Here is a 25,584-nt window from a genome sequence, read left to right as displayed (position 1 = left end):
CTCCGCCTCCTGGGTTCAAGCGATTCTCCTGCCTCAGGCTCCTGAGTAGCTGGGACTATAGGTGCGCGCCACTATGCCCAGCTAATTTTTGTATTTTTAGTAGAGACAGGGTTTCACCATGTTGGCCAGGATGGTTTCGATCTCTTGACCTCGTGATCTGCCCCCCTCAGCCTCCCAAAGTGCTGTATTACAAGCATGAGCCACCTCGCCTGGCTACTTTTTGTATTTTTAGTAGAGACGGGGTTTCACCATGTTGGCCAGGCTGATCTTGAACTCCTGACCTCAAGTGATCCGCATGCCTCAGCCTCCCAAAAGTGCTGGAATTACAGGCGTGAGCCACCATGCCCAGTCACATTTTATCCTCTTTCTAATAGGAGCAAAATAGTATGTATGTGGGATTCCATTGGTTTAAATTCTATTTAAATGAGAACAGATAAAAAGTACTTAATTCCACACCTAGCAATACAGTTGGCATCCATTAAAGTTTATTGAATTAAAGAATAAATTGGACAGTCATTTAACTTCTTTGAGACTGTTCCCTTAACAGTAAAATAAAATTATTACTACTTGCTCCACCTCCCACACAAGATTGCTCTCAGGAACAAATGATAGTATGTTTACGCAAGTGCTTTAAAAACTGTAAAAGCACTTTACTACTTTCGAGTGGAATTTGTATGTTGATTTAATGTCATTCCTACAGCCGGCTTTCATTACTATCAATTCATTAAATTTAGCATTCCTATTAAAACCCACTACTAATGTGCAGAATTGTTTTATTTATAATACGTTGTTTTAGACTATTCCTAATTTTGTCTGGTTGCAGGGCTGTGGTGCCATATAGTAGTGATTATGACAAACCCATACTTTCAGGAAAAACATTCATTTTTCTCCACTCCTGGTTTCTATCGCCAAGAAATGTCTGGCAGAAGCAGCACAAATCACTGACTCCAATCTAGCACCTTAAGGTAAGAAGTGATCAAAGACCCCCAATACAGCTATTCCAAATTAAATCCACTTTGACCAACGACAATCTCCAGCGAAGACACGGAGGAGGGTCGGGCTGGAAAAGCAGAGGACGAGGAACCCGAGGGGTCCTCCCCTCTCTCTCCCTCCCCCCAACTCCCCGCCGGGAGTTCCGCGGGTTGGCGCCGGGGTCCGGCGCGCAGGACGGTTGCGGGTCCCGGAGCAGGCGGCCACGACCCCTGCAGCCAGTTGGGGTCAGCGAGCGCCGCGGCCGTTGGGGACTCCAGCTCCCAGCAGGCACCGCTTCTGCGGCCGACGCGCGTGGCGGCGGTGCCCGCTGGGACTCGTAGTGCGGTCCGGGTAGGAGAGAGCGGGGAGCCACCCCGGCTCCATCTACGCACGTTTCGGAAACCGGGCCCGGAGGGGACCACGCCCGCTCACCCGTGCCCAGCGTCCCTCGGACCTGGGGCGAGAGGAGCCGGGCCGGCCGCGGCGGAAAGAGGCCCCAAGCGGCCGCGCACGTGGGGGGTGGTTAGGGCGTAGGAACCCGGAAGCCCCTCGCACCGCCCACCGCCGCGGTGACGGGTTAACGCTCCTCCTGGTGGAGGCGGGGGAGGGCGGGGCGGAAGGCGGGACCGCCTCAGCCGACACCCCCGAGGACCGCCCGCGTGCCGCCCTCCCCTCCCCCACGGACGCGACGCAGCGCGAGCTCCGCTTCCCCGGCCGCGGCGCCTGCGCAGAAGCCCCGCCCCTTCGCCCCAGCCCCACCCCCACAACGCAGCCTCCGCCGCCGCCACCTCTCCCTTCCTCTCTGCTCTTTCCTGCTGTTTTCTCTTCCCTCCTCCCCCTGGCCTCCGCGTCTCCTCCTCTTTCGGCGCTGACGCTCGCGTAGGGCCCTGGCGTCAGACGCGCGGGGGCGGGGCGAGTGCGGCGGGGAGTATAAGTAGAGGGTGCAGGAGGCGGTGCTTCCCCTTCTCCCCGGCGGTTAGTGCTGAGAGTGCGGAGTGTGTGCTCCGGGCTCGGAACACACATTTATTATTAAAAAATCCAAAAAAAATCTAAAAAAATCTTTTAAAAAAACCCAAAAAAATTTACAAAAATTCCGCGTCTCCCCCGCCGGAGACTTTTATTTTTTTTTCTTCCTCTTTTATAAAATAACCCGGTGAAGCAGCCGAGACCGACCCGCCCGCCCGCCCGCGGCCCCGCAGCAGCTCCAAGAAGGAACCAAGAGACCGAGGCCTTCCCGCTGCCCGGACCCGACACCGCCACCCTCCCTCCCCGCCGGCAGCCGGCAGCCAGCGGCAGTGGATCGACCCCGTTCTGCGGCCGTTGAGTAGTTTTCAATTCCGGTTGATTTTTGTCCCTCTGCGCTTGCTCCCGCTCCCCTCCCCCCGGCTCCGGCCCCCAGCCCCGGCACTCGCTCTCCTCCTCTCACGGAAAGGTCGCGGCCTGTGGCCCTGCGGGCAGCCGTGCCGAGATGAACCCCAGCGCCCCCAGCTACCCCATGGCCTCGCTCTACGTGGGGGACCTCCACCCCGACGTGACCGAGGCGATGCTCTACGAGAAGTTCAGCCCGGCCGGGCCCATCCTCTCCATCCGGGTCTGCAGGGACATGATCACCCGCCGCTCCTTGGGCTACGCGTATGTGAACTTCCAGCAGCCGGCGGACGGTGAGCGCCGGGCTCCGCGGTCGGGCGGGCGGGCGGCCATGAGGCTCGGGCGGCGGCGGGCGGGGTAGGCCGGCGGCCCCGGGGCGGGGGGCGGGAGGGCATGTCACCCCGCGACGGCCAGCGGGAAGGCGCCGGGGCCCCTGGAGTCACGTTCCCCGAACCGGCGGGGACTCGCGCTGCCGGCAGCCGCACGCCCGGCTACTTCCTCCTTTGCGACCATTTTCTCGGCCTCAGACGCTCTCAAACTTTAGGGTGATGACGCGCCGGGAGGGTGGGTAGATTCGGTTCCTCCGCCGCGCTCCCGCCGGTGACTCCGGGATTCTGGGACGTTGAGCGCTGAGCTCCCTTCGTGGGTAAGAGGTGGAGGCGCTCCCACCACCCGGAGCTCCTGCCGGCGCCCCAGCCTGGGGAGGAAGTGCAGTTCGGTGCTCAAAAAATACCACGTGTTGAACCCTGTAACCTCGCAGGCCCGAGGCCTGCTCCTGGCCCAGTCGCCGGGGGGAGCCACCAGGCCTTAGAATAAAGTTCCTGTGGCGATGTGTGGTGTGGTGGTGGTCCTCAGGCTTGTGAGTCCACTCCCCAGAACTCATCAGTGACTGATGGGTCTAGAAATGGAATTTACCGGAGACGTGTATTCGGGGGTTTCCCCTAGATCAAGCATTTCTCTAGCATTAAAAGGGCAGAGTGGGAGGAGGGGTTGTGGGAGCCGACCACTTTGAAGGCCAATTTTCTCAGGCAACTTAGACCATGTTTAAATTTTACCTTAGATTCACAATACTGGTAGTTTTCGAGTATATTATATGTTACCTTCTGAAATAGTTTCTGTCGTTTTGAGGGACTTTTCTTTATAGAATAGTCAATTTTGGCTATAAAATGTTACTTCAGTGTAATTCCAACTGGACTAGTCTTACCTGTAGCGTGCAAGAACTTCAAGTTTCTCTTTTATTTTTAAAAGTGGCCCATGGTACTTACAAATCTTGGGAAATGACTGAGTACAAACCAACAGAGATTAAATTGAGCTTGAAATTTATGGGGGGGAAATGCAGCTAACTTTGTGCTTTTATTTGGAAGTTAAACAGTTAACAGAAATACAATTTTGTAAACAGGTAATATCTATGGTCTTGAGTTGCTAGGATTTGTCTTTAGATCAATTGGCTTTGAGAAGTCAGTTTCATTCCATTTTACAGCCCAATTTTGCCTTTTCCCCCTCTACAGGCTAGCCACTTGAATATGTGTCAAATAATCGAAATAAGAAGAATTCGTTTTTATTTTAGTAGAAAAGGCCTTAAGGGTGGAATTTAAGCTTCTGTTAACATTCATTCAGTAGAACTTAGGTTACTGATCAGCTCTTCACTGTGTAAAATTGATACTGATTTTGGAAGCGAATATTGAGTGACACGGAGCCAGAAGTTGTAAAACTGCACTGCAGGTTTCCTGCCCTTTTGCTCTGTAAGCAGTAACTCCAAATGTCACTTCGTAACAGTTCTTGTCAACTTTAGGCAGGATGTATCAATGCCTGTCAGATGGGGGTAGATAACTTTGGGGCAGGTTATCACAACCTAAGAGTTGGTAGAGAAAAGACGGGAATGAATTCTAGAGACCATAAAATGGTAACTTGAAAGTGTTAACTCTTTCTCAGCTTAATGTTTTTAAATCCAAAAATCAATTTTTACATTTCTTGGGATTCGAAGAGTTGAACTTCAGGTTGCCGTGGTTACAGTGTACAGTATATATTATCAGTCTGTACCAGTAAGACCGGTACCCTAACTACTGAAAATAATATGGCAGTTTTCCATTTGTCTAGTTCTATGTGTACAATTTGCCATCCAATTAATTCAGTGGATTTCTTGTTCTTATTTTTTTAAAACTTTATTGCTACATTGATAGGCAGAATAGCTTCTGAAAGTGACCAGTTTTCAATTTCATAGGAAGAGGTGACTCATTGAAAAATAGCTCAAGCAAAGTCAGCTAAAAAAAAAAAAAAAAAAAAAAACTAGGGAAGCTGAGTAGGTGTGGTCACTTGATAATGAGCTAACAGCTGATTATCACTATATTCTAGAAACTGGAACTTTCATTTATAAAAAAAGAGGTGGCCGGAAAATTCGTCCTGTCAATAACTTTAGATTTACATTGGCATGGAATTTGTGGAAGTTGTTTCAGGACTTTAAAAGGGACCGTTTTTCCTCTCTTGGGGGACCAGTCTTTTCATTTAAGGATGTGTTATTTCATTTAGAGCCTTTAATGAATGGTACAGGAATACATCCAATTCAACCCTTTATAGACCCTGAAATTAATTGTAGATTTTGAAATTTTTTAGCACTACTCAGAAATAACTCAATCAGTTGTTAAGAAAATCAGCGATCTAAAGTGAAATTGATTTTGTGTGTCAAGAAAGCGTTAATAGTGGTTTCTGAATATTGCAGACCTGGTGTTTTTAAAATTCTGTGATTATGAAACCGAGTATGTCCAACTTCACATTAGCTTTTGAAAGCATGATTCAAACCTTTGTCTAGCCTTTCATTTTCTTAAATGGAAATTGTGCCATGAATCACTGAAATTCTCCCTCCTCCCAATAATTAAGAAACTTTCATTTTTTAGGAAATGGACTGGTTTTCGTATAATATTGTTAGTCATTAGCAATGAAATGATCAATTTTAGCAAGTAGTTGGGAAGAAGTTAAACTATTTAAATCTATAAACTACTTCCAGCTTGTAGATAAATCTATTGGGTAATGTCTTATACTATTAAACGGGTCATATGTGAAGGAATTTGGATTTTGTTAACTGGGGAAAAAAGTGCTTTTAGATTTAATGGCAAAGCAAGAGATTGATTCAGGAATTCATTAATTATTAGCAATATGGCATCCTTTTATATGTGAGAAATTTCGGGGGCTTCTGGTATTTGTCTTTGCTTTATACAATTTAGGTCCTACGCTAGTATGTGATACTCGAAAGGTCTAGCCATCTTGAAGCTTAAAGAGGAAGTGTTCGACTGTGAGACCATGTGTCCACCCACTCCACTCACCACAGTTTATGTAAAGTAGCCAGCAAAAATTTTGAAGTAATATTGACTCTGAAAATGTCTTTCCTGCAGCGGAGCGTGCTTTGGACACCATGAATTTTGATGTTATAAAGGGCAAACCAGTACGCATCATGTGGTCTCAGCGTGATCCATCACTTCGCAAAAGTGGAGTAGGCAACATATTCATTAAAAATCTGGACAAATCCATTGATAATAAAGCACTGTATGATACATTTTCTGCTTTTGGTAACATCCTTTCATGTAAGGTAAGCCAAAAATGTCCAGTAAACATGTTTATATTGTTGAGCTACTTTTAGTTTAGTGCTTGAAATAGGAACTGTGCTGTAATGGATATCTTTATTTCACAAATATCCAGGTTAGATGGCTAACAGATTGTCTCTCAACACTGAACAAATGTTAAATCAATAGCAAATAAAGAAAAATGGGTATACGTTTTTCCCTAGGTGGTTTGTGATGAAAATGGTTCCAAGGGCTATGGATTTGTACACTTTGAGACGCAGGAAGCAGCTGAACGAGCTATTGAAAAAATGAATGGAATGCTCCTAAATGATCGCAAAGTGTAAGTATAAATATCTAATCATATTTTGAATCTTATTTTTAATAATTCCAAATCATTTTAAGTTAATATTTGTCAGGGAGAAGTTAGATACATATAAGATAAAAGAATAAAAATAAAGATGAATAACAAAATTTAATGCAGTTGTACTGGAGTGAAAATAAGCTAATCTTGATTTTTATAATTGATTTTTTTACACAATAAGTATAACATACAAATAACAGGTTTAATAAAATTAACATTCATGCCAAAAGGAAAACAGAAGACAGGTAAACAGAAATATGAAGCTTTTTCAAAATCAGTGCATTAGTGAAAAATCAGGAATTCAGACCTAATAGTCATAATTCTTGAGGTGCTGGTTAAATTACCCCATTTTATAGGTGAAGAAACTCAATTTGCTTTTAAGTACTGTAAAATGAGAGACATACATTACTCACAAGTCTGGGCGCAGTGGCTCATGCCTGTAATCCCAGCACTTTGGGAGGCTGAGGCGGGTGCATCACCTGAGGTTGGGAGTTTGAGACCAACCTGATCAACATGGAGAAACCCCATCTCTACTAAAAATACAAAATTAGCCGGGCGTGGTGGCGCATGCCTGTAATCCTAGTTACTCAGGAGGCTGAGGCAGGAGAATCACTTAAACCCAGGAGGCAGAGGTTGCAGTGAACTGAGATTGCGCCATTGCACACCAGCCTGGGCGACAAGATTGAAACTCTGTTTAAAAAAAAAAAAATTAGTACTCACAAATGCCTGTCACCAGTGCTTTAGGAGAAAAAAAAGCAAGCCTAACCCTGGCAGGACCCAGAAAAGAAAGCTATATTGCTCTTTTGAGTAAAAGTGATATAACTCTTTTAGAAATTTGTAACTGTCCTAAGAAGAAATACACAAAGTGTCTTTCATAAAGTTTCAGCTTTACTGCAGTGTGCCTTTCTTCTCAGCCACTGGGAAGCTGAGGCAGGATGCTTGAGCCAAGACTGTAGTGTGCTGTGATTGTGCTTATGAACAGTTATTATCCTCCAGCCAGGGCAAAATAGCAAGACCTTGTCTCTTAAAAAAAATTGCAGCATTATTTACAAAGCAGAAAGTGATGCCCACGATGAAATACGCTCCCTTTGAGAACATTTATGAAACTAATAGCATAGTGAAGACCAACCATATTTTATGGGGAGATAAGGCAATTATTTTTATTTTACTTTTTATTCCAAAGCTAGGTTAGAGATAAGGAGATTTAGATGACTAGGGTTAGATTATGGAAGATGGTTTTTCCTTCTGCTTTGCTGTGTATTACAATATGCTATGACACACATGCTACCTTTTCTTCTTCAGTGATCCTTATTCTTTTTATTTTTATTTTTTTGAAACATGGTCTTGCTCTCTTGCCCAGGCTGAAGTGCAGTGGTGCAACCTCTGCTTCCCGGGTTCTAGCGATTCTCGTGCTTTAGCCTCCCAAGTAGCTGGGATTACAGGTGTACACCACCACACCCAACTAATTTTTGTATTTTTAGTAGAGACAGTTTCACCATGTTGGCCAGGCTGAATTTGAACTCCTGGGCTCCAGTGTTCATGCCACCTTGGCCTCCCCAAGTGCTGGGATTACAGGTGTGAGCCACTGCCTAGCCCAGTGATCCTTGTTGTGAGTTACTACTGTTACATTCAGGAAAAATTAAATTTTAGTGTCGTTTTGTTGAAAATGCTGCAGTTAATGTCAGGCTGTTGTATGTTAGAGTACAGGATTGGGAAGTTTAAATTTTTATTCTAGGAGATGGCAGAGAAAGCGCAAGGGCCACTTTGAAATGACAATGAAAGCTTTTTAATTTGATAGAGGTCTTTTTATTGGCATGGTACACATGCACTTCCACTCATTTGTATTGATGGGAGTGATCCCTTTAACCCTGGGTTAGCTAGAGAAGAGAGAGTGTGTATTAAAAGTTTCGTTTTTTGTGATTGTAGTTAGAGGTTTATTCATGTATTTCATGGTGTCATATCTTAAATTATGGCCATATTTCTCTTTTGTAGAGTGCTCTTTATTAGGGATTCTGAATATTCTCAGTAACAATAGCAAAACCAACCATCAGGCTTAATTTATGTGAACTTTATAAAATAGTATCTAATGTTATAGTCCTTGTATATCTTGTTAGATTTGTTGGACGATTTAAGTCTCGTAAAGAACGAGAAGCTGAACTTGGAGCTAGGGCAAAAGAATTCACCAATGTTTACATCAAGAATTTTGGAGAAGACATGGATGATGAGCGCCTTAAGGATCTCTTTGGCAAGTTTGGTAATGTGTCTTAATTAAATTTTTACACACAAAGTTCTGAATTAGTGCTTAATGTTAATTTTAGCTATTACTTTATACTAAAAAAGTCAATAAAATTAGACTTACGTGGTACTTTAAAATACTTGTGGTTATTTGAATTAAGCTGCTGGCCATCTATTACACATAAATAGAATTCTATCCAGGTTAAAGGTTAATAGCATTAGATTAGCACAGTAAGATATGACTAAGTAATTAGGACAGATTTTTAAATATTTTACATTAAGAGGCTGGAGATACATATATGTGTGTGTGCACGTGTGTGTGATTAGAGATCCCCGTGTCATCAGAAGCATACATTTGACACAGCCAGCATAGGACAATAAAGCTGGTCAGTTTAAGTAACATCATGTTGGAGCAGTTTAAAACAATGATTTTCAGCAATGAAGCCGGAAATCCAGATTTTCCAGTGATTCCTTGGTATTTAAAATACTTATTGGCCGGGCGCGGTGGCTCAAGCCTGTAATCCCAGCACTTTGGGAGGCCGAGACGGGCGGATCACAAGGTCAGGAGATCGAGACCATCCTGGCTAACACGGTGAAACCCCGTCTCTACTAAAAAATACAAAAAACTAGCCGGGCGAGGTGGCGGGCGCCTGTAGTCCCAGCTACTCGGGAGGCTGAGGCAGGAGAATGGCATAAACCCGGGAGGCGGAGCTTGCAGTGAGCTGAGATCCGGCCCCTGCACTCCAGCCTGGGCGACAGAGCGAGACTCTGTCTCAAAAATAAAAATAAAAATAAAAATAAATAAATAAATAAAATACTTATTTCCTGCATTTAAAAATAACTTCATAAAACTTGAAATTAATGAAACACAAAGCAGCCTTAGTTTAGGTAGGGGTGTAACAGAAAATACACGTGCAGATGATTTGTTTGACCCTGCCCTTTGCACTTTTTGTTGAACTCAGAGGTGGCTTGCTTTTTTTAGTATGTCAAATAATAAAGAATTAGGAAATATAATACTAAATCTAGTACTTTTTTTTTGACTCTTGCTCTGTCACCCAGGCTGGAGAGCACAGTCGCGTGATCTCGGCTCACTGCAACCTCCACCTCCCAGGTTCAAGCAATTCTATCTCCTCCTTGAGTAGCTGGGATTACAGGTGTGCGCCACCATGCCCAGCTAATTTTTGTACTTTCAGTAGAGTCGGGGTTTCACCGTGATGGCCAGGCTGGTTGCCAACTCCTGACCTCAAGTGATCCCAGCCACCTCGGCCTCCCAAAGTGCTGGGATTACAGATGTGAGCCACTGCGCCTGGCCAGGAAACCTAATACCTTATTGCCATGCTAGCATGTCACATTGAGCTCTCCACTAGAGCAAAAAACGTACCATTTTGCACAAAGATAGATAATATAAAATGTAGAAAGTGACATCATGTTTCACAGCTCAACCCCCAAATTGTCTTTAGCTACTGTCTTTTATATATTTCAATTGTTGTGTTTCTTAATATATTTTAATTAGCTATTTGTAAAAGTTGATGTAGTTAACTACCTATCCCATGAGTAATGCTGCATAAGTTGACCACAAATATGTGAATATGTCATATATTCTTTGGCCTCAGGAGAGAGGCACATTCAGAAGAAAATCTGCCTTGGCCCATATATCTTCTGAATTTCTGTAATCAAATGTGATTTTTAACCTTTTCTGCCCCACTTGCTTGAGAGACCACCTGCCTCAGTTACCTGTCTCTCCCACTTCAGAGAAAGTTAGGGGAAAACATGTCTTCAGAAATAAATGCTTTCTCCTCCAGGTAATTCACCTGTGTCTTTAAAAAAAATTTTTTTTTCCTGTCTTTCAAATTCCTAAATCACTAAGAGTCCAACCATGTATTCCTTCCACTCCCTATTGAAAGTCAGGTAGGCCAAGGCTTAATAAATACTTGTGTCTTAATTGATACAAAGAAAATCAAATTGGTCTGGCACAGTGGCTCATGCCTGTAACCCTAGCATTTGGGGAGGTCAAGGAAGGAAGATCACTTGAAGCCACAAGTTTGAGACTAGCTTGGGCAACATAGCAAGACCCTATCTCTACAAAAAGTAAGTTAGCCAGGCATGGTGGTATGTGGTCCAGTAGTTCCAGCTACTCAGTAAGTAGAGGCAGGAGGATCACTTGAGCCCAGGAGTTGAGGTTAAAGTGAGCTTATTCATTGTGCCACTACACTCCAGCCTGGGCGATGGAATGAGATACTATATCTATAGAAAAGGGAAGGCATCAAATTATTGGGTAAAAAACTTTTTGTGCTAGAGCTGAGAATAAAACTTTTTACAGTCATTTAAAGTAAACCTTAAATGGAAGGAGGAATCCTTCAGGGGAGGGAAGGTATTTACCTTCTTAGTAATAAAGGGTCTTTCAAGGCTGGGAGAGAGGAGTCAATTTGTGGAGTTTTGAAATTTTACCTCATTTTTTTCATGGCTTTGTCTTTGTATATTGAAATTTGAAATGTATAATGTGAACATTGTATGGAATATATTTATTTAAAAAAAATTTTTTAGGGCCTGCCCTAAGTGTGAAAGTAATGACTGATGAAAGTGGAAAATCCAAAGGATTCGGATTTGTAAGCTTTGAAAGGCATGAAGATGCACAGAAAGTAAGTGGTCTGTATTCAGCAGGAAGAAGGGGGTACAAAGTTGAGTTGCTCTTGTGTTGAAGTTTATGTGCATAGTAATAGCTATTTTACATGTTCTTATATTTTCAGTTATTTGCATTTTATGCAGTAGCTTTGAAAGTATAACTTGGTAACCTATATTGTCCCAAAACCTTGAGATTTTGGGATGGGTTTGTCTTTAGCTTTTGTGACTTAACAAATTCGTCTTAACCGTTAAGGAAATGAACTGTAAGTTGAAAGTTTTGTGATTTTTTTTTTTTTTGGAAGGCTGTGGATGAGATGAATGGAAAGGAGCTCAATGGAAAACAAATTTACGTTGGTCGAGCTCAGAAAAAGGTGGAACGGCAGACGGAACTTAAGCGCAAATTTGAACAGATGAAACAAGATAGGATCACCAGATACCAGGTTCAGTTTTAATTGAACAAGCAAAATAAGACAGGGATGAGGAAACCTATTTTACGTTGATTTCAGTTACTCCCAGGTAACTGGAGGGTTTGAGAGGGGAATAGGAGAAGAAACATGGGATAAAATAATAGGAGATATAATTAGGTACCACCATGGTTTTCTTTTTCTATAGTTTTCTTTTCTTCTTTTTAGGGTGTTAATCTTTATGTGAAAAATCTTGATGATGGTATTGATGATGAACGTCTCCGGAAAGAGTTTTCTCCATTTGGTACAATCACTAGTGCAAAGGTAAGAAAACGTGCAGATTTTTGAGGTTTGATAAAAATTCATACCTGTAGATATATGTATATAAATTTTGCATTAATTATAGCCACTAGAGAGGTGTTTGCTTCGTTACTTCTAAAACTTATATTCACATTTGAAGTAGTTGTCGTAGCGTAAGGGTTAACTTATAAATGGCAAGCGCTGAACTCTTTGCTAAGGAAGACTGATAACCTCACATAATATGCAGTATTCCAACAATCAGTCATTTTACTAAAGCAACTTATTAGGGACTTATAATTGTTAGTATAGTTCTGATCTGTTTGTTCATGTCTACAATTCATTCTGGGTAGTCAAGCCCCAATTCCTTCCCCTGCGCCCTAGCAGTAAGAATAGAGATCATATTTTCTTTTACTTGAAATGAGAGATAAGAAACACAACAGTAGTATTCTTGTACAGATTCTGAAATCTTGATTTAAGAAGTTTTCTTCCAGATGTTTTTGTCTTGTATCCGTGGGCCAAGAGTCCCTCTATATGCAAAGTTTTGTGCATATGTAATTTTGCTCGGGTTGGGGAAGAGTGCATAGAAAAAATTACAACTCAACTGGAATGACGCTGTGGCTGATCTTTCTAGTCAGCTTTTCCTGGCAAGCCCGAGGAAGTTTCTGTGAGAGTGAGGAAATGTTAGGGGAAAAGTGTGTGAATACAAGTAAGATGGAAGTGCTATGATTGTCTTGTGTTTCAGATTATGCTTTTTATGTAAGAGTACTTGGAGTATGATAGAATTTATTCCTGAATGTTTTTGTCTTCAGTGTGTTCCCTGGATGTTGTTTAAATTGAGTGTTGTGCATCAGCATATTTTGAATGTATGAAGCATGCATGTTTTTCTGTTTCTTGAGACAGGATTTTACTATGATGCCCAGATTGGAGTGCAGGGGCATGGCACAGTCACAGCTCACTGCAGCCTCAGCCTTTCCTGGGCTTATGCCAAGCTTGTCCAGCCCGCTGCTTGCAGGCCACATGCAGCCCAAGAGTGCTTTTTTTTTTTTTTTTTTTTTTTTTTTTTTTTTTTTTTTGAGATGGAGTCTTGCTCTGTCGCCCAGGCTGGAGTGCAGTGGCCGGATCTCAGCTCACTGCAAGCTCTGCCTCCCGGGTAGCTGGAACTACAGGTGCCCGCCACCTCGCCCGGCTAGTTTTTTGTATTTTTAGTATAGACGGGGTTTCACCGTGTTAGCCAGGATGGTCTCCATCTCCTGACCTCATGATCCGCCCGTCTGGGCCTCCCAAAGTGCTGGGATTACAGGCTTGAGCCATTGCGCCTGGCCCCAAGAGTGCTTTTAATGTGGCACAACACAAATGCTTAAACTTAGGAGGGTTTATTTTTTATTTTTTATTTTTTTGCCTTTTTTAAAGATGAGTCTCACTCTCGCCTGAGCTGGAGTGCAGTGGTGCAATCTCGGCTCACTGCAGCCTCCGCCTCCTGGGTTCAAGTGATTCTCCTACCTTGGCCTCCCGAGAAGCTGGGATTACAGGCGTGCGTACGCCCAGCTAATTTTTGGCATTTTGAGTAGAGATGAGATTTCACCGTGTTGGGCAAGCTGGTCTTCAACTCCTGACCTCAGGTGATCTCCTAAAGCGTTGAGATTACAGGCGGGAGCCACCGTGCCTGGCTGATTGTCTTTTTACTGATTGAGGGAACATTTGTTTTATTATTTTTTTTTGAGACGGAGTTTTGCTCTTTCACCCAGGCTGGAGTGAAGTGGCCGGATCTCAGCTCACTGCAACCTCCACCCCCTGGGTTCAAGCAGTTTTCCTGCCTCAGCTTCCCGAGTAGCTGGGATTATATGCACCTGCCACCACGCCTGGCTCATTTTTGTATTTTTAGTAAAGACGGGGTTTCTCCATGTTGGCCAGGCTGGTCTTGAACTCCTGACGTCAGGTGATCCACCCGCCTCGGCCTCCCAAAGTGCTACGATTACAGGCATGAGCCACCGCGCCCGGCCGAACATTTGTTTTATATTGGAAATATTTTCTTCGGATTTTCCACTTTATGGACTTCAGTTGTGTGTGTGTGTGTGTGTGTGTGTGTGTGTGTGTGTGATCTTAGAAAGGCTTTCTATTTCTACATTTTACATTCAGACTCAGAATCTACCTGGTGTTTAAGATTTTTCAATGTAATGTGAGTAAGAGTTCTACATTTTTTCATTTGTCCCAGTGTATCATGTATTGAGTAGCCCAAAGTCCTTTTTCCCCAGTACTTTAAAATGTTAACTTTTAACACAGTGAATTCCCATAATTGCTTGGGTATATTTCTGAACTCTTATTTTATTACCATTTGTTCCTGTGCCACTCGCATACTGTTTAGTTTTATAGCACGTTTAATATATATTGCTGGCCTAGCGAGTGGTTCTTTGCAAGTCTTCATTTCTCATTTAAAAGGTCTTTGCAATCAATTTTAGAAGAACCTTCCTCTTGAGTGTTCTTTGTACTGTGATATTTATGGATCTTCTGCTCTTGAATGTGAAAACTTTAAGGTGTGGGTATTGTAAGATTCAACTACTTTTTTTCTCAAAGGCATAGTAAAGCATCTTGTCAGCTTGAATTGTTAGAGTAGTAACAATTTAATTGGGAAATGCTTCCAGTGGTGCCCAAAAGTCCATTTAGTAGACCTGGGATGTATGTATTTAGATAATTTTAATATTGAAAATACAATCAAATTCAGTATCTAAAATCTTTAAAAGTTTCTGTGCGGCCTTCACTTCTGTCAGTTCTCTGGCTTGGCTAGAAGTGCATATGTGTAGTTTACCCTTAATAACTTGGGTATTAAGGAAAAATTGTGAACTCGGTGAATACAAGATGATTAAGCATTAACAGGGTTTAGTTATTTGATTCAGTGATTTATTATTGTCTAAATTGTAATGCTCTTTTTATGTGCTTCATTCTACCATTGCGTTAACTTTTTTTTTTTTCCTTTTAATAGGTTATGATGGAGGGTGGTCGCAGCAAAGGGTTTGGTTTTGTATGTTTCTCCTCCCCAGAAGAAGCCACTAAAGCAGTTACAGAAATGAACGGTAGAATTGTGGCCACAAAGCCATTGTATGTAGCTTTAGCTCAGCGCAAAGAAGAGCGCCAGGCTCACCTCACTAACCAGTATATGCAGAGAATGGCAAGTGTACGAGCTGTGCCCAACCCTGTAATCAACCCTTACCAGCCAGCACCTCCTTCAGGTTACTTCATGGCAGCTATCCCACAGGTAGGTTTTAGGAGGCAACCAGAACCATGAAGGTTTTCATATTTGGTCATTTCTAGTGTTTGTGGGTGCCCCTCGCCCCCCAAATGTGAAACATTAAGAAAGGTGAATTATGATTGAGTTGGAAAAAATGCTTGAGTGTGAAGGCCTGGCAAATGTTTTGAAAAAGTACGTATAATTTATTGCATTATTTGCTTTTTTCTTCAACTGATAAACTCATGTGCTTTTTTTCCCCCTGCAGACTCAGAACCGTGCTGCATACTATCCTCCTAGCCAAATTGCTCAACTAAGACCAAGTCCTCGCTGGACTGCTCAGGGTGCCAGACCTCATCGTGAGTATTTTTTCTTTTAATTAAGGTTGGGGATTGAGTTTAAAAATACACATTGGGTAAAACAGCTCTTCTATGCCAATGTTAGGTTAACTATTGCATTTCACATAATTTGTGGTTATGGATGTTCATTTTTATAGCATTTAAAAACAGTACTAAGATAGTAATGTCTACAGTGATTTGATTTCCTTTTATAAAAGTCTTGGGAATAGGTACAGCTCTTCTTTACTTATTTATTTATTTTTGAGACAGAGTCTCGCTGTGTTGCCCCAGGCTGGAGTGCAGTGGCTCAATTTCGGCTCACTGCAACCTCCACCTCCCAGGTTCAAGTGATTCTCCCTGCCTCAGCCTCTGGAATAGTTGGGATTACAGGTGCCCGCCACCACGCCCAGCTAACTTAATGCATTATTGATAGAGACAGGGTTTCACCATGTTGGCCAGGCTCGTCTCGAGCTCCTGATCTCAGGTCATCCGCCCATCTCAGCCTTCTAAAGTGTTCAGAGTACAGGCGTGAGCTGTGGTACCCAGCCAGTTTAATATTTTGTTAGGCCACAGTTTTAAAGGTCTCGTTCCATTTAATCATGTATGAGAATCAGAGTCGTGGCATTTTAAGTCTTGTCCTGTGGAACAGTACGTTATATTCCAAGAGCACTTAAGAGTTTATTTTTTTAGACAGAGTCTCACTCTGTCTTCCAGGCTGGAGTGCAGTGGCATGATCTTGGTTTACTGCAGCTTTCATCTCCCGAGTTCAAGTGATCCTCCTGCATCAGCCTCCCAAGTAGCTGGGACTACAGGCACACACCACCACACCCAGCTAATTTTTTAAATTTTTTGTAGAGACAGGATTTTGCCCTGTTGGCCAGGCTGGGAGCACTTAGAATTTTATCATGATTTTGTTTCAGGTATATTTATAAGTACTTGTCCTTGTATGAATTGATGTTTTTACTTACTGATGCTCTTGAGTCTGGGAAAATGGCAGGTGTAAGACTCAGCTTTAAAAAGCTTTGTCACTTTTTAGTCTTTTATGCAAACTTCAGATCGAAGAAAACAGCATGAACACTTTTCAGTCAGTAAATTTTCCCAGTTAATGTATATTCAAATCTTTAAAATGCAGCATTCCAAAATATGCCCGGTGCTATCCGCCCAGCTGCTCCTAGACCACCATTTAGTACTATGAGACCAGCTTCTTCACAGGTTCCACGAGTCATGTCAACACAGCGTGTTGGTGAGTCTTAATCCTTCCTTTAAAAATTGATCACCAATTTGAAAGAGCAAGATAAAAATACAAAACGTTCTTATTTTTTAGCTAACACATCAACACAGACAATGGGTCCACGTCCTGCAGCTGCAGCTGCTGCAGCTACTCCTGCTGTCCGCACCGTTCCACAGTATAAATATGCTGCAGGAGTTCGCAATCCTCAGCAACATCTTAATGCACAGCCACAAGTTACAATGCAACAGGTATGGATTTAATGATTTCTTAATGAAAATCACATTTCTTGGGTGAAATCAAAGGTGTGAAGACAGCTGGGTACAGTGGCTCACACCTGTAACCCCAGCACTTTGGGAGGCTGAGGCAGGCACATTGCTTGAGACCAGGAGTTTGGGACCAGCCTGGGCAACATAGCAGGACCCTGTCTCCACAAAGGAAACTAGCCGGGTGTGGTGGCACATGCCTGTAGTCCCAGCTACTAGGAAGGCTGAGGCAGGAGGATTGCTTGAGCCCAGGAGTTTGAGGCTGCAGCAAACTGTAATCCCTGCTGGGTGACAGCAAGACTCTGTCTCAAAAGAAAAAATGTGAAGACAGCTGCATGATAGATTTTTGAGAGCTTAGCCTATCTGGAACATCCTGCTAATATGATAGTACGTAAAATGTCTTATGCTTTAGGAATTGGACAAGCAGCCAGAAATGCACATCCTAAATCACCATGCCTGGTCTAAAACAACTATTATAAGTACCTATGGGCCGGGCGTGGTGGCTGTATGTAATCCCAGCACTTTAGGAGGCTGAGGCGGGTGGATCACTTGAGGTCAGGAGTTTGAGACCAGTCTGGCCAACAGGGTGAAACCCCAGCTCTAAAAATACAAAGATTAACCAGGCGTGGTGTGGCACATGCCTGTAATCCCAGCTACTGGGGAAGCAGGAAAGTTGATTGAATCCGGGAGACAGGTTGCAGTGAGCCAAGATTGCGCCATTGCACTCCAGCCTTGGCGAAAAAGCGAGACTCCATCTCAAAAATATATGTATGTATCTATGGTATATGATACATAATAACTACTTTGGCGTCTAATTCACTCACTCAACTTCTCCACCTCATGTTTCGATAGAAGTCTACCACTTCAGCAGATGTCCATTGATGACTATTTGTATTTGCCTTTTTTTCTGTGCTTTAAACTTAAGAGTTCTCATTTTCTGTCTAGCCTGCTGTTCATGTACAAGGTCAGGAACCTTTGACTGCTTCCATGTTGGCATCTGCCCCTCCTCAAGAGCAAAAGCAAATGTTGGGTGAGTACTTTCGTCTCACCTTGCCAGTTTAAAGAGACTAGAAAATATAGGAATCACTTAGGCACCATTTGTACCTAAAATTGACAACTAGGGCAGTGGAAGTGATCTGAATTGGCATGAATGATTATGATACACAGTTGATCTGCCTAATTAAAACCACTGGAAAGCCAATAAGAAAATGTATTGTTAGTAATAAATAGGGTAGTAGGGCATTAGTGACCATGGGCCCTCACTACATTTTTGAGATAAGGAATTTGGAAGCAAATGAGAAGAAAATTTGTGACTTTGCCTGAACACCGATTTGACAACCTAGTGATAACATTGCTTAATTGGCAAGCCGATAATGTCAAGAGTTAATTGCCTTGTGGCTGATTTTCTTACTCTGTTCTTCCCATGAAGACATAATGAAATTGTGGATTATGGTTTATTATATACATAAGACAGAAGTATGGTTCTTAAACCCCAGTTTAATGTGGTAATACAATGCAGTTAAAAACTTTATTTTTATTGAAGGGAGTTTTTGAATGTTTCTGTTCCTAGGTGAACGGCTGTTTCCTCTTATTCAAGCCATGCACCCTACTCTTGCCGGTAAAATCACTGGCATGTTGTTGGAGATTGATAATTCAGAACTTCTTCATATGCTCGAGTCTCCTGAGTCACTCCGTTCTAAGGTGATTTAAGTTTATTTACCATGTTGCCTCTTACACAGTTATTACATGGCTTTTTATGGGGACTTAATTGTATAGAGCACTTACATCGTGTTATATATAAGCCATGTACAATTGTAAAGTCTGCATAATAACCTGTGGCGCTATTATCCCCATTTTATAGATAGGGAAACTGAAACAGGCTGAATAATTTGCCAAATGCTTACACAGCTCTTAAGTGGCAGAACCTGGCTTCAAATCCCATCAGCTCCAGCAGCCATACTCTCAACTGCTGCTGCTTTCTCTAGTGGAGACAGAAATATTTTTCGGGCTTGGGGAGGACAAGGAAAGAGAAGTGCAAGGGGGGGTGATTCATAATTCTAGAATAATGGTGTAATGGAACTCAAAATTGAATGTATATAGTTTAACGTAACAATTTATACTTTCATCTGAGGGAAGAAACTTATCTTTGTTGGGAATTGGTATGTTACCAATATGAAACTCTTTATTTCCATTCCTTTCCTGAACCATTTTATCTGTGCATCTTTCTTAGGTTGATGAAGCTGTAGCTGTACTACAAGCCCACCAAGCTAAAGAGGCTGCCCAGAAAGCAGTTAACAGTGCCACCGGTGTTCCAACTGTTTAAAGTGAGCTTTTCCCTCTGGTTTATTGTTTTAAGCTTGTTTTCTTCATCTTTTATAAAGTTTGTTGAGCATATTTTTGAAATGTACATAGCAAAAGATCATTATAAGTCATTTAAATGTATTGCTAATTTTTCAAGGAAAAGTAGAACTAACTATAGAGGAATTAAAGGAATTTTACCCGTTAACTGTTGGATTCTTAAAATCCCAGCGCTTTCAGGTTTTTTTTTTTTTTTTTTTTTTTGAGATGGAGTTTCGCTCTGTCACCCAGGCTGGAGTGCAGTGGCGCGATCTCGGCTCACTGCAACCTCTGCCTCCTAGGTTCAAGCAATTCTCCTGCCTCAGCCTCCCAAGCAGCTGAGATTATAGGGCCATGCCACCATGCCCAGCCAAGTTTTGTATTTTTACTAGACTCGGGGTTTTGCCGTGTTGGCCAGGCTGGTCTGAAACGTCTGACCGCAAGTGATCTGCCCATCTCGGCCTCCCAAAGTCTTGAGATTACAAGGCGTGAGCCACTGTGCCCTGCCAGATTTTGTATAGTAATATACATTAAATGGCCTGTCACAGGTTGGCTTTCATAGTTAATACCTTTCCTTTTTGGGTGGTGCCCTTGGGTCTTTACTGCTATCTTTCATTACTCCCAAGAAATTGAGTAGTGCAGCCAGGATCAGGACCAGGGATTGGCAAATCTTTTTTGTAAAGGGCCAGATAGGAAATATTTTGGGCTTTGAGGACCATGTTATCTCTGAAATGATCTTGTTACAATGTTACCGTGGCATGACAACCATATACAGTATATATACAAATGAACAGGTATGGCTGTGTTCCAATAAAACTATAGATAAAAACAGGCAGCTACATTGGATTTGGCTAAGAGCTTTAATTTGCTACTGACAAGTGATAGTCCTGGTCTTAATTTATTTTTTTAACATTTACAGATTGATCAGGGACCACGAAAAGAAACTTGTGCTTCACCGAAGAAAAATATCTAAACATCGAAAAACTTAAATATTATGGAAAAAAAACATTGCAAAATATAAAATAAATAAAAAAAGGAAAGGAAACTTTGAACCTTATGTACCGAGCAAATGCCAGGTCTAGCAAGCATAATGCTAGTCCTAGATTACTTATTGATTTAAAAACAAAAAAAAAAAAACACAAAAAAATAGTAAAATATAAAAACAAATTAATGTTTTATAGACCCTGGGAAAAAGAATTTTCAGCAAAGTACAAAAATTTAAAGCATTCCTTTCTTTAATTTTGTAATTCTTTACTGTGGAATAGCTCAAAATGTCAGTTCTGTTTTAAGTAACAGAATTGATAACTGAGCAAGGAAACGTAATTTGGATTATAAAATTCTTGCTTTAATAAAAATTCCTTAAACAGTGCACGGTTTTGCTTTTTTTCAAAGTCTTTATAATTGCCTTGCATAAATAGGTAATATCTTAATGGTGCTGAGCTGACATAAGAATCTTCCATGAAAGATGTACTGTTAAGTTCAAGGGGTCTGTTGGTTTTATGTAAAAGGCACAAGACAGTTCCTGTAGTGCATTTTATGAGTTAAGGTTTCCATATGGATTATTGAAACAATGTGTATTTGTTACATGATCTTAATATTTCATGTACGAGACTGACACCCATCAACTTTTGAAGATAAACCAGTTTATGGGGTTTTTTTTGCAGGTAGAGGTGGGGTCTTCCTATTTTGTCCAGGCTGGTCTTGAATTCCTGGGCTCAAGGTGTCCTCCTGCATGAGCCACCATGCCTGGCCTGCCAGTTTGTGATTATATTGAGGTTTCTAGGCTATGAGATTATTAGCTTAAACTCTTGCATCATATAAAACAATGACAGTTACTCTTGAAGAGGATGTAGATAAGCTTTGGTATGATTTTAATATTAAAGTGTTAAAAGTTATGATTAGTTTTAAACCTTATTTTTGTAAGGTCTTTAATTTGGTAGTTCATGATTGTGACTGAATTTTAGTGTAATACCCAAAGTACTTGTTAAAGGTGAAGATGTGGGGTTCTTTTAGGAGGATGGATTTACAAGATCTAGCCTGGGGTATAGGGTATCTGCATAAAACTGATAACCCAGGCAGTTTACACTTTTGAGTTTTAACTTCTAACCCATCATTCTCTGTGGACTACTGCCAGAGTTAGCTTTCTAAGTTAAACATGTGGTTATCTCATTCCATGCTAAATAAACAATTCTATTAACCTTTGGGATTAAATAAATCCAAACAAAACCCTGGCTTGTGACAGTGGCAGCCCTCCCTGCTGATGAAGCCTAGTGATGCTTCTGTACCTAGAATGCTTTTCACTTTGGCTTCTTCTTTTGAAACTCAAGGTAATACAAACTCCACCCTCCTACCGTTTAGCATAGAACAGTGCATCCAGTGGGGATCCTGATTATTTTGTGTTTTGCCTCACCGCAGACATACCCTCTCGGGCTGGTGGTTCATTACAATTTCTTCTGAAAGATTTTCTTCACTGTGTTAAGGCAGAGAAACACCTTATTTTTTCAAAATTGTAATACAAAATGGTTCAAATTTTGAGGATTTAAAAGAGCTGGGTATTTTCAGACGCTTGAAGTCAGATCTATAAAGTTCACACACTAGTTCCAGAATCTAGTGCCAGGTTGGGTTATAGCTTTATATGTTAGGTAGCTGATTGGCAGTATTTGTTGTGAGTTCGAAGATAAGTCATTCATCTGTTCTTGAAATGTCTACTTTTTCAGGTGTAGCAAACTAAGTGGCCAGAGCCAACAGCTCTGGAGAGGAGACATTTGGATTCTTGCAGGAATTAAGGAAACAGAGTTGATCCTCATTTGCAGATTACATATTTGCAAATTTGCCTACTCACTAAAATTTATTTGTAACCCCCAAATCAGTGTGCATGCTGCTTTCATGGACGTGTACAGAGCAACAAAAAGTTTGCGTCACCTGACATCACACTTGCAGACGAGTATCCCTTTCGTGGTCTCTTGAATACTATGTTCTTGACATGTTTGTGTCTTGTGGGTGGATTTTGCTGTTTAAAATGGCCCCAAGGATAGTGCAGAAGTGTTACCTGGCGTTCCTTAGCACAAGCAGGAAGAGATGAGCCTTTTGGAGAAAATGGGTGTTAGGGAGGCTTTTTTTCAGGCATGGGTGTCATGAGTTACATGAGTTCAGTATTAATGTATGTTAAATAAGGTATCTTAACAGAAACACATTAAAACAAGGTCATGTATTAATTGCTGGACATGTCACAGGCTTACAGGATCCTAATCCTGCCTTTCCCCTAGGGGGGCAACAATTTGGTACAGGTTGATTATCCCTTTTCAGAAATGCTTGGGATTTTGGAATATTCACATACACAGAATGAGATCTTGGGAATGGGACTGAAGTCTAAACACAATTTATTTCATACACGTTACAGCCTGAATGTAATTTTATACAGTATTTTCAGTAAATTTGTGTATGAAACAAAGTTTTGACTGACCCATCACATGAGGTCAGGTGTGGAATTTTCCACTTGTGTCATATCAGCACTCAGAAGTTTTGGGTTTTGGAGCTTTTTGGATTAGGGATGTTCAACCTGTATTTTCTGATTCAGTGTTCATGGTGATTTCTTCCTTTTTTGAGATAGAGTCTCGCTGTTGTTGCCCGGGCTGGAGTGCAGTGGCACGATCTCGGCTCACTACAGCCTCTGCCTCCCGGGTTCAAACGCTTCTTGTGCCTCAATCTCCCAAGTAGCTGGGATTACAGGCGTGCACCACCATGCCTGGCTAATTTTTGCATTTTTAGTAGAGACAGTTTCACCATGTTGGCCCGGCTGATATCAAACTCCTGATCTCAGGTGATAACCCTCCTTAGCCTCCCAAAGTGTTGGGATTACAGGCGTGAGCCATGGGGCCTGGCCCATGGTGATTTCATAGAATATAACTGCTATGAGTAAAAGGAACTGACTATAGTTGTATATGGTAAATAACATAGTTTATAATCCACAATGGTTTGTTTGAACCTACCTGGTTTCATAGCAGGATTTGAGATGCAAAACAGAATAAGAAACTGACATTTTTTGGGCTACCATGTATCTTTTAAAGCATGTGTATGACTGCATCATTTGACAGTTTTGACACAAACTAATAGGTGACATTTTTCTGTGGATACTAGATGTATAATGGTTAATTGGAAACTTTTGGAATTTTTTCTCTGTTTCAATATGTATGCTAAGACTTGCATAGATGAAGTAAGCTCAAGTAATGTGCCTTGTTTATAGTATGCTATCTTTGGTTTGGTTATGCGAGAGACGTTAATGGAGAGTACTTTGAAAATTGCTTATTTTTGGTTTAAAATTGTGATCCCAGATTATTCATTTAAAGCAAGTATATGACTTTTTTTTGTTGTTGTTGTTGTTTGGTTTTTGTTTTTGAGACAGAGTCTTGCTCTGTTACCCAGGCTGGAGTGCAGTGGTGCGATCCCGGTTCGTTGCAAGCACCGCCTCCCGAGTTCAAGCAATTCTTATGTCTCAGCCTCCCAAGTAGCTGGAATTACAGGTGCACAATACTACATCCGGCTAAAATTTTTGTATTTTTAGTAGAGACAGAGTTTCGCCATGTTGGCCAGGCTGGTCTTGAACTCCTGACCCCAAATGATCTGCCTGCCTCAGTCTCTCAAAGTATTGGAACTACAGGCGTGAGCCACCACGCCTGGCCGAAATCAAGTATATAACTTTGAAGAGGCTCTGGATACTTAACGTTTAATGAGTGCACTAGACAAGTTGTCATGGAAGCAAAGTAAAATCCTAAGTCTGAGTTGGAAGCACCGTGGGTGGAGCTGCTCAATATACTGCCTAACACTGTCCAGCTATGATAGTCTGCTTCTTGGCTCTCTGCTAGGAGACCTAGCCAGTCATAGGGACATCTTTGAGTAAACCAGTCAGGGCAGACACACAATGCCAGTGCTACACCAAGGAATTTTTTTTTACTTTTTTGTATTATAGAGACAGAGTCTCACTCTGTTGCCCAGGCTGGAGTGCAGTGACACAATTGTAGCTCACTGTAGCCTCCAATTCCTGGGTTCAAGAGACCCTCCCACCTCGGTCTCCAAGTGGCTGAGACTACAGGCACTCACCAGCTCGTCCAGCTAATTTTTTTATTTGTAGAGGTGGAGGTCTTGCTATGTTGCCCAGGCCAGTCTCAAACTCCTGGCCTCCCGAAGTACTGGGATTACAGGTGTGAGCCACTACACCTGGCCCTACACCAATGATTTTTTTTATTTTTGTATTTGTTTTTTATAGAGACAGGGTCTTTGCTCTGTCACCCAGGCTGGAGTTGAGTGGCATGATCACAGCTCACTGCAGCCTCAACCTCCTGGGCTCAAGCCATCCTCCCCGGCTAGCCTCCTGAGTAGCTGAGACTACAGGTACACTCCACCACATCTGGTTAATTTATTACTTATTTAGAAATGGGGTCTTGCTCTGTTGCCCAGGGTAGTCTTGAACTCCCGATTCTCCTGCCTAGGCCTCCCAAAGTGCTGGGCTTATAGGTGTCAGCCACCATGCTTGGGAATGAATTATTTGTCTTCCATTTTCTACGCCTCATATTGACTCTCCCTCTTCAGTAAATATAGCCTGTCTTCTAAATTAAATTTAAGGGTTTTTAGTTACCACTTTGTATAACACTCAAGATCACTTTGATACATCTCCTGTTACTGTATCTTCTCTACCACCTAGTTTCACATGCTAGGGAGATACATGGCAGGATTGCAGGATAACCTAATTTTTATTTGTTATTTATTTTTTCTTGAGATGGGAGTCTTGCTCTGTCATCCAGGCTGGAGTGCAGTAGTGCAATCGAGGCTCACTGCAGCCTCCACCTCCCAGGTTTAAGCGATTCTCTTGCCTCAGCATCCAGAGTAGCTGGGACTACAGGCACATGCCACCACACCCAGCTAATTTTTGTATTTTTAGTAGATAACGGGGTTTCGCCATGTTGGCCAGGCTGGTCTCGAACTCCTGACTTCAGGTGATCCACCTTGGCCTCCGATAGTGCAGTGATCACAGGCATGAGCCACTACACCCAGCCAGGATAACCTAATTTTTAAATTTTAGATAGTATTCTTTTATTTGACCCTCAAAATCATGGCAAGTTTGCAAAATACTGTATTATCTAAAAAAGTAGAAAAACATGCAATTTATTTACTTTGTTACAGTATCCCCAGAAACAGAAACAACATGAGTTTTTCATTAGCTCTGATGTTCTTTTTGTAGAGAAGAAGCTCTACATGTTAGAATATTTGTCCTTTTCAGAAAGTTCCCACAAGATACATCATCACTGATAAGGCATACATGAGCAGCCGGATTTATGATTGGTGATGGGTTTTTGTTTCTATACCCCACCCCAAGTGAAAAAAA

At 42.1% G+C, this 25,584-nt stretch overlaps 1 protein-coding gene across 1 annotated transcript; it reads left to right on the top strand.

Moving 5' to 3' along the window:
• The first annotated feature begins 1,271 nt into the window (after positions 1-1,271).
• On the top strand, positions 1,272-20,574 carry PABPC1 (poly(A) binding protein cytoplasmic 1). Its single transcript, XM_010374172.2, has 15 exons — positions 1,272-2,633; positions 5,727-5,920; positions 6,119-6,234; positions 8,370-8,509; positions 11,035-11,129; positions 11,415-11,552; positions 11,745-11,840; positions 14,794-15,066; positions 15,305-15,395; positions 16,507-16,617; positions 16,699-16,853; positions 17,814-17,898; positions 18,439-18,569; positions 19,099-19,192; positions 20,125-20,574. Exons 1-14 carry the CDS (start codon positions 2,441-2,443, stop codon positions 19,189-19,191), a joined length of 1,911 nt encoding a protein of 636 aa, XP_010372474.2. The 5' UTR covers positions 1,272-2,440; the 3' UTR covers position 19,192; positions 20,125-20,574.
• The last annotated feature ends 5,010 nt before the right edge of the window (positions 20,575-25,584 follow it).

This window comes from Rhinopithecus roxellana, chromosome 9 (assembly GCF_007565055.1).
Source record: "Rhinopithecus roxellana isolate Shanxi Qingling chromosome 9, ASM756505v1, whole genome shotgun sequence".
NCBI classification, from domain to species: Eukaryota; Metazoa; Chordata; class Mammalia; order Primates; family Cercopithecidae; genus Rhinopithecus; species Rhinopithecus roxellana.
The sequence above is the reverse complement of the archived record's forward strand: the minus strand, read 5'-3'. Positions and strand labels throughout refer to the sequence as shown.

Bases quoted from the DNA above. Each gene is read 5' to 3' on its own strand.
- PABPC1 (XM_010374172.2), top strand. From the start codon at position 2,441: ATGAACCCCAGCGCCCCCAGCTACCCCATGGCCTCGCTCTACGTGGGG. The intron at 11,130-11,414 runs GTAAGTGGTCTG...TTTTTTTGGAAG, and splicing joins GGCATGAAGATGCACAGAAA to GCTGTGGATGAGATGAATGG. The intron at 15,396-16,506 runs GTGAGTATTTTT...TTTAAAATGCAG, and splicing joins TCAGGGTGCCAGACCTCATC to CATTCCAAAATATGCCCGGT.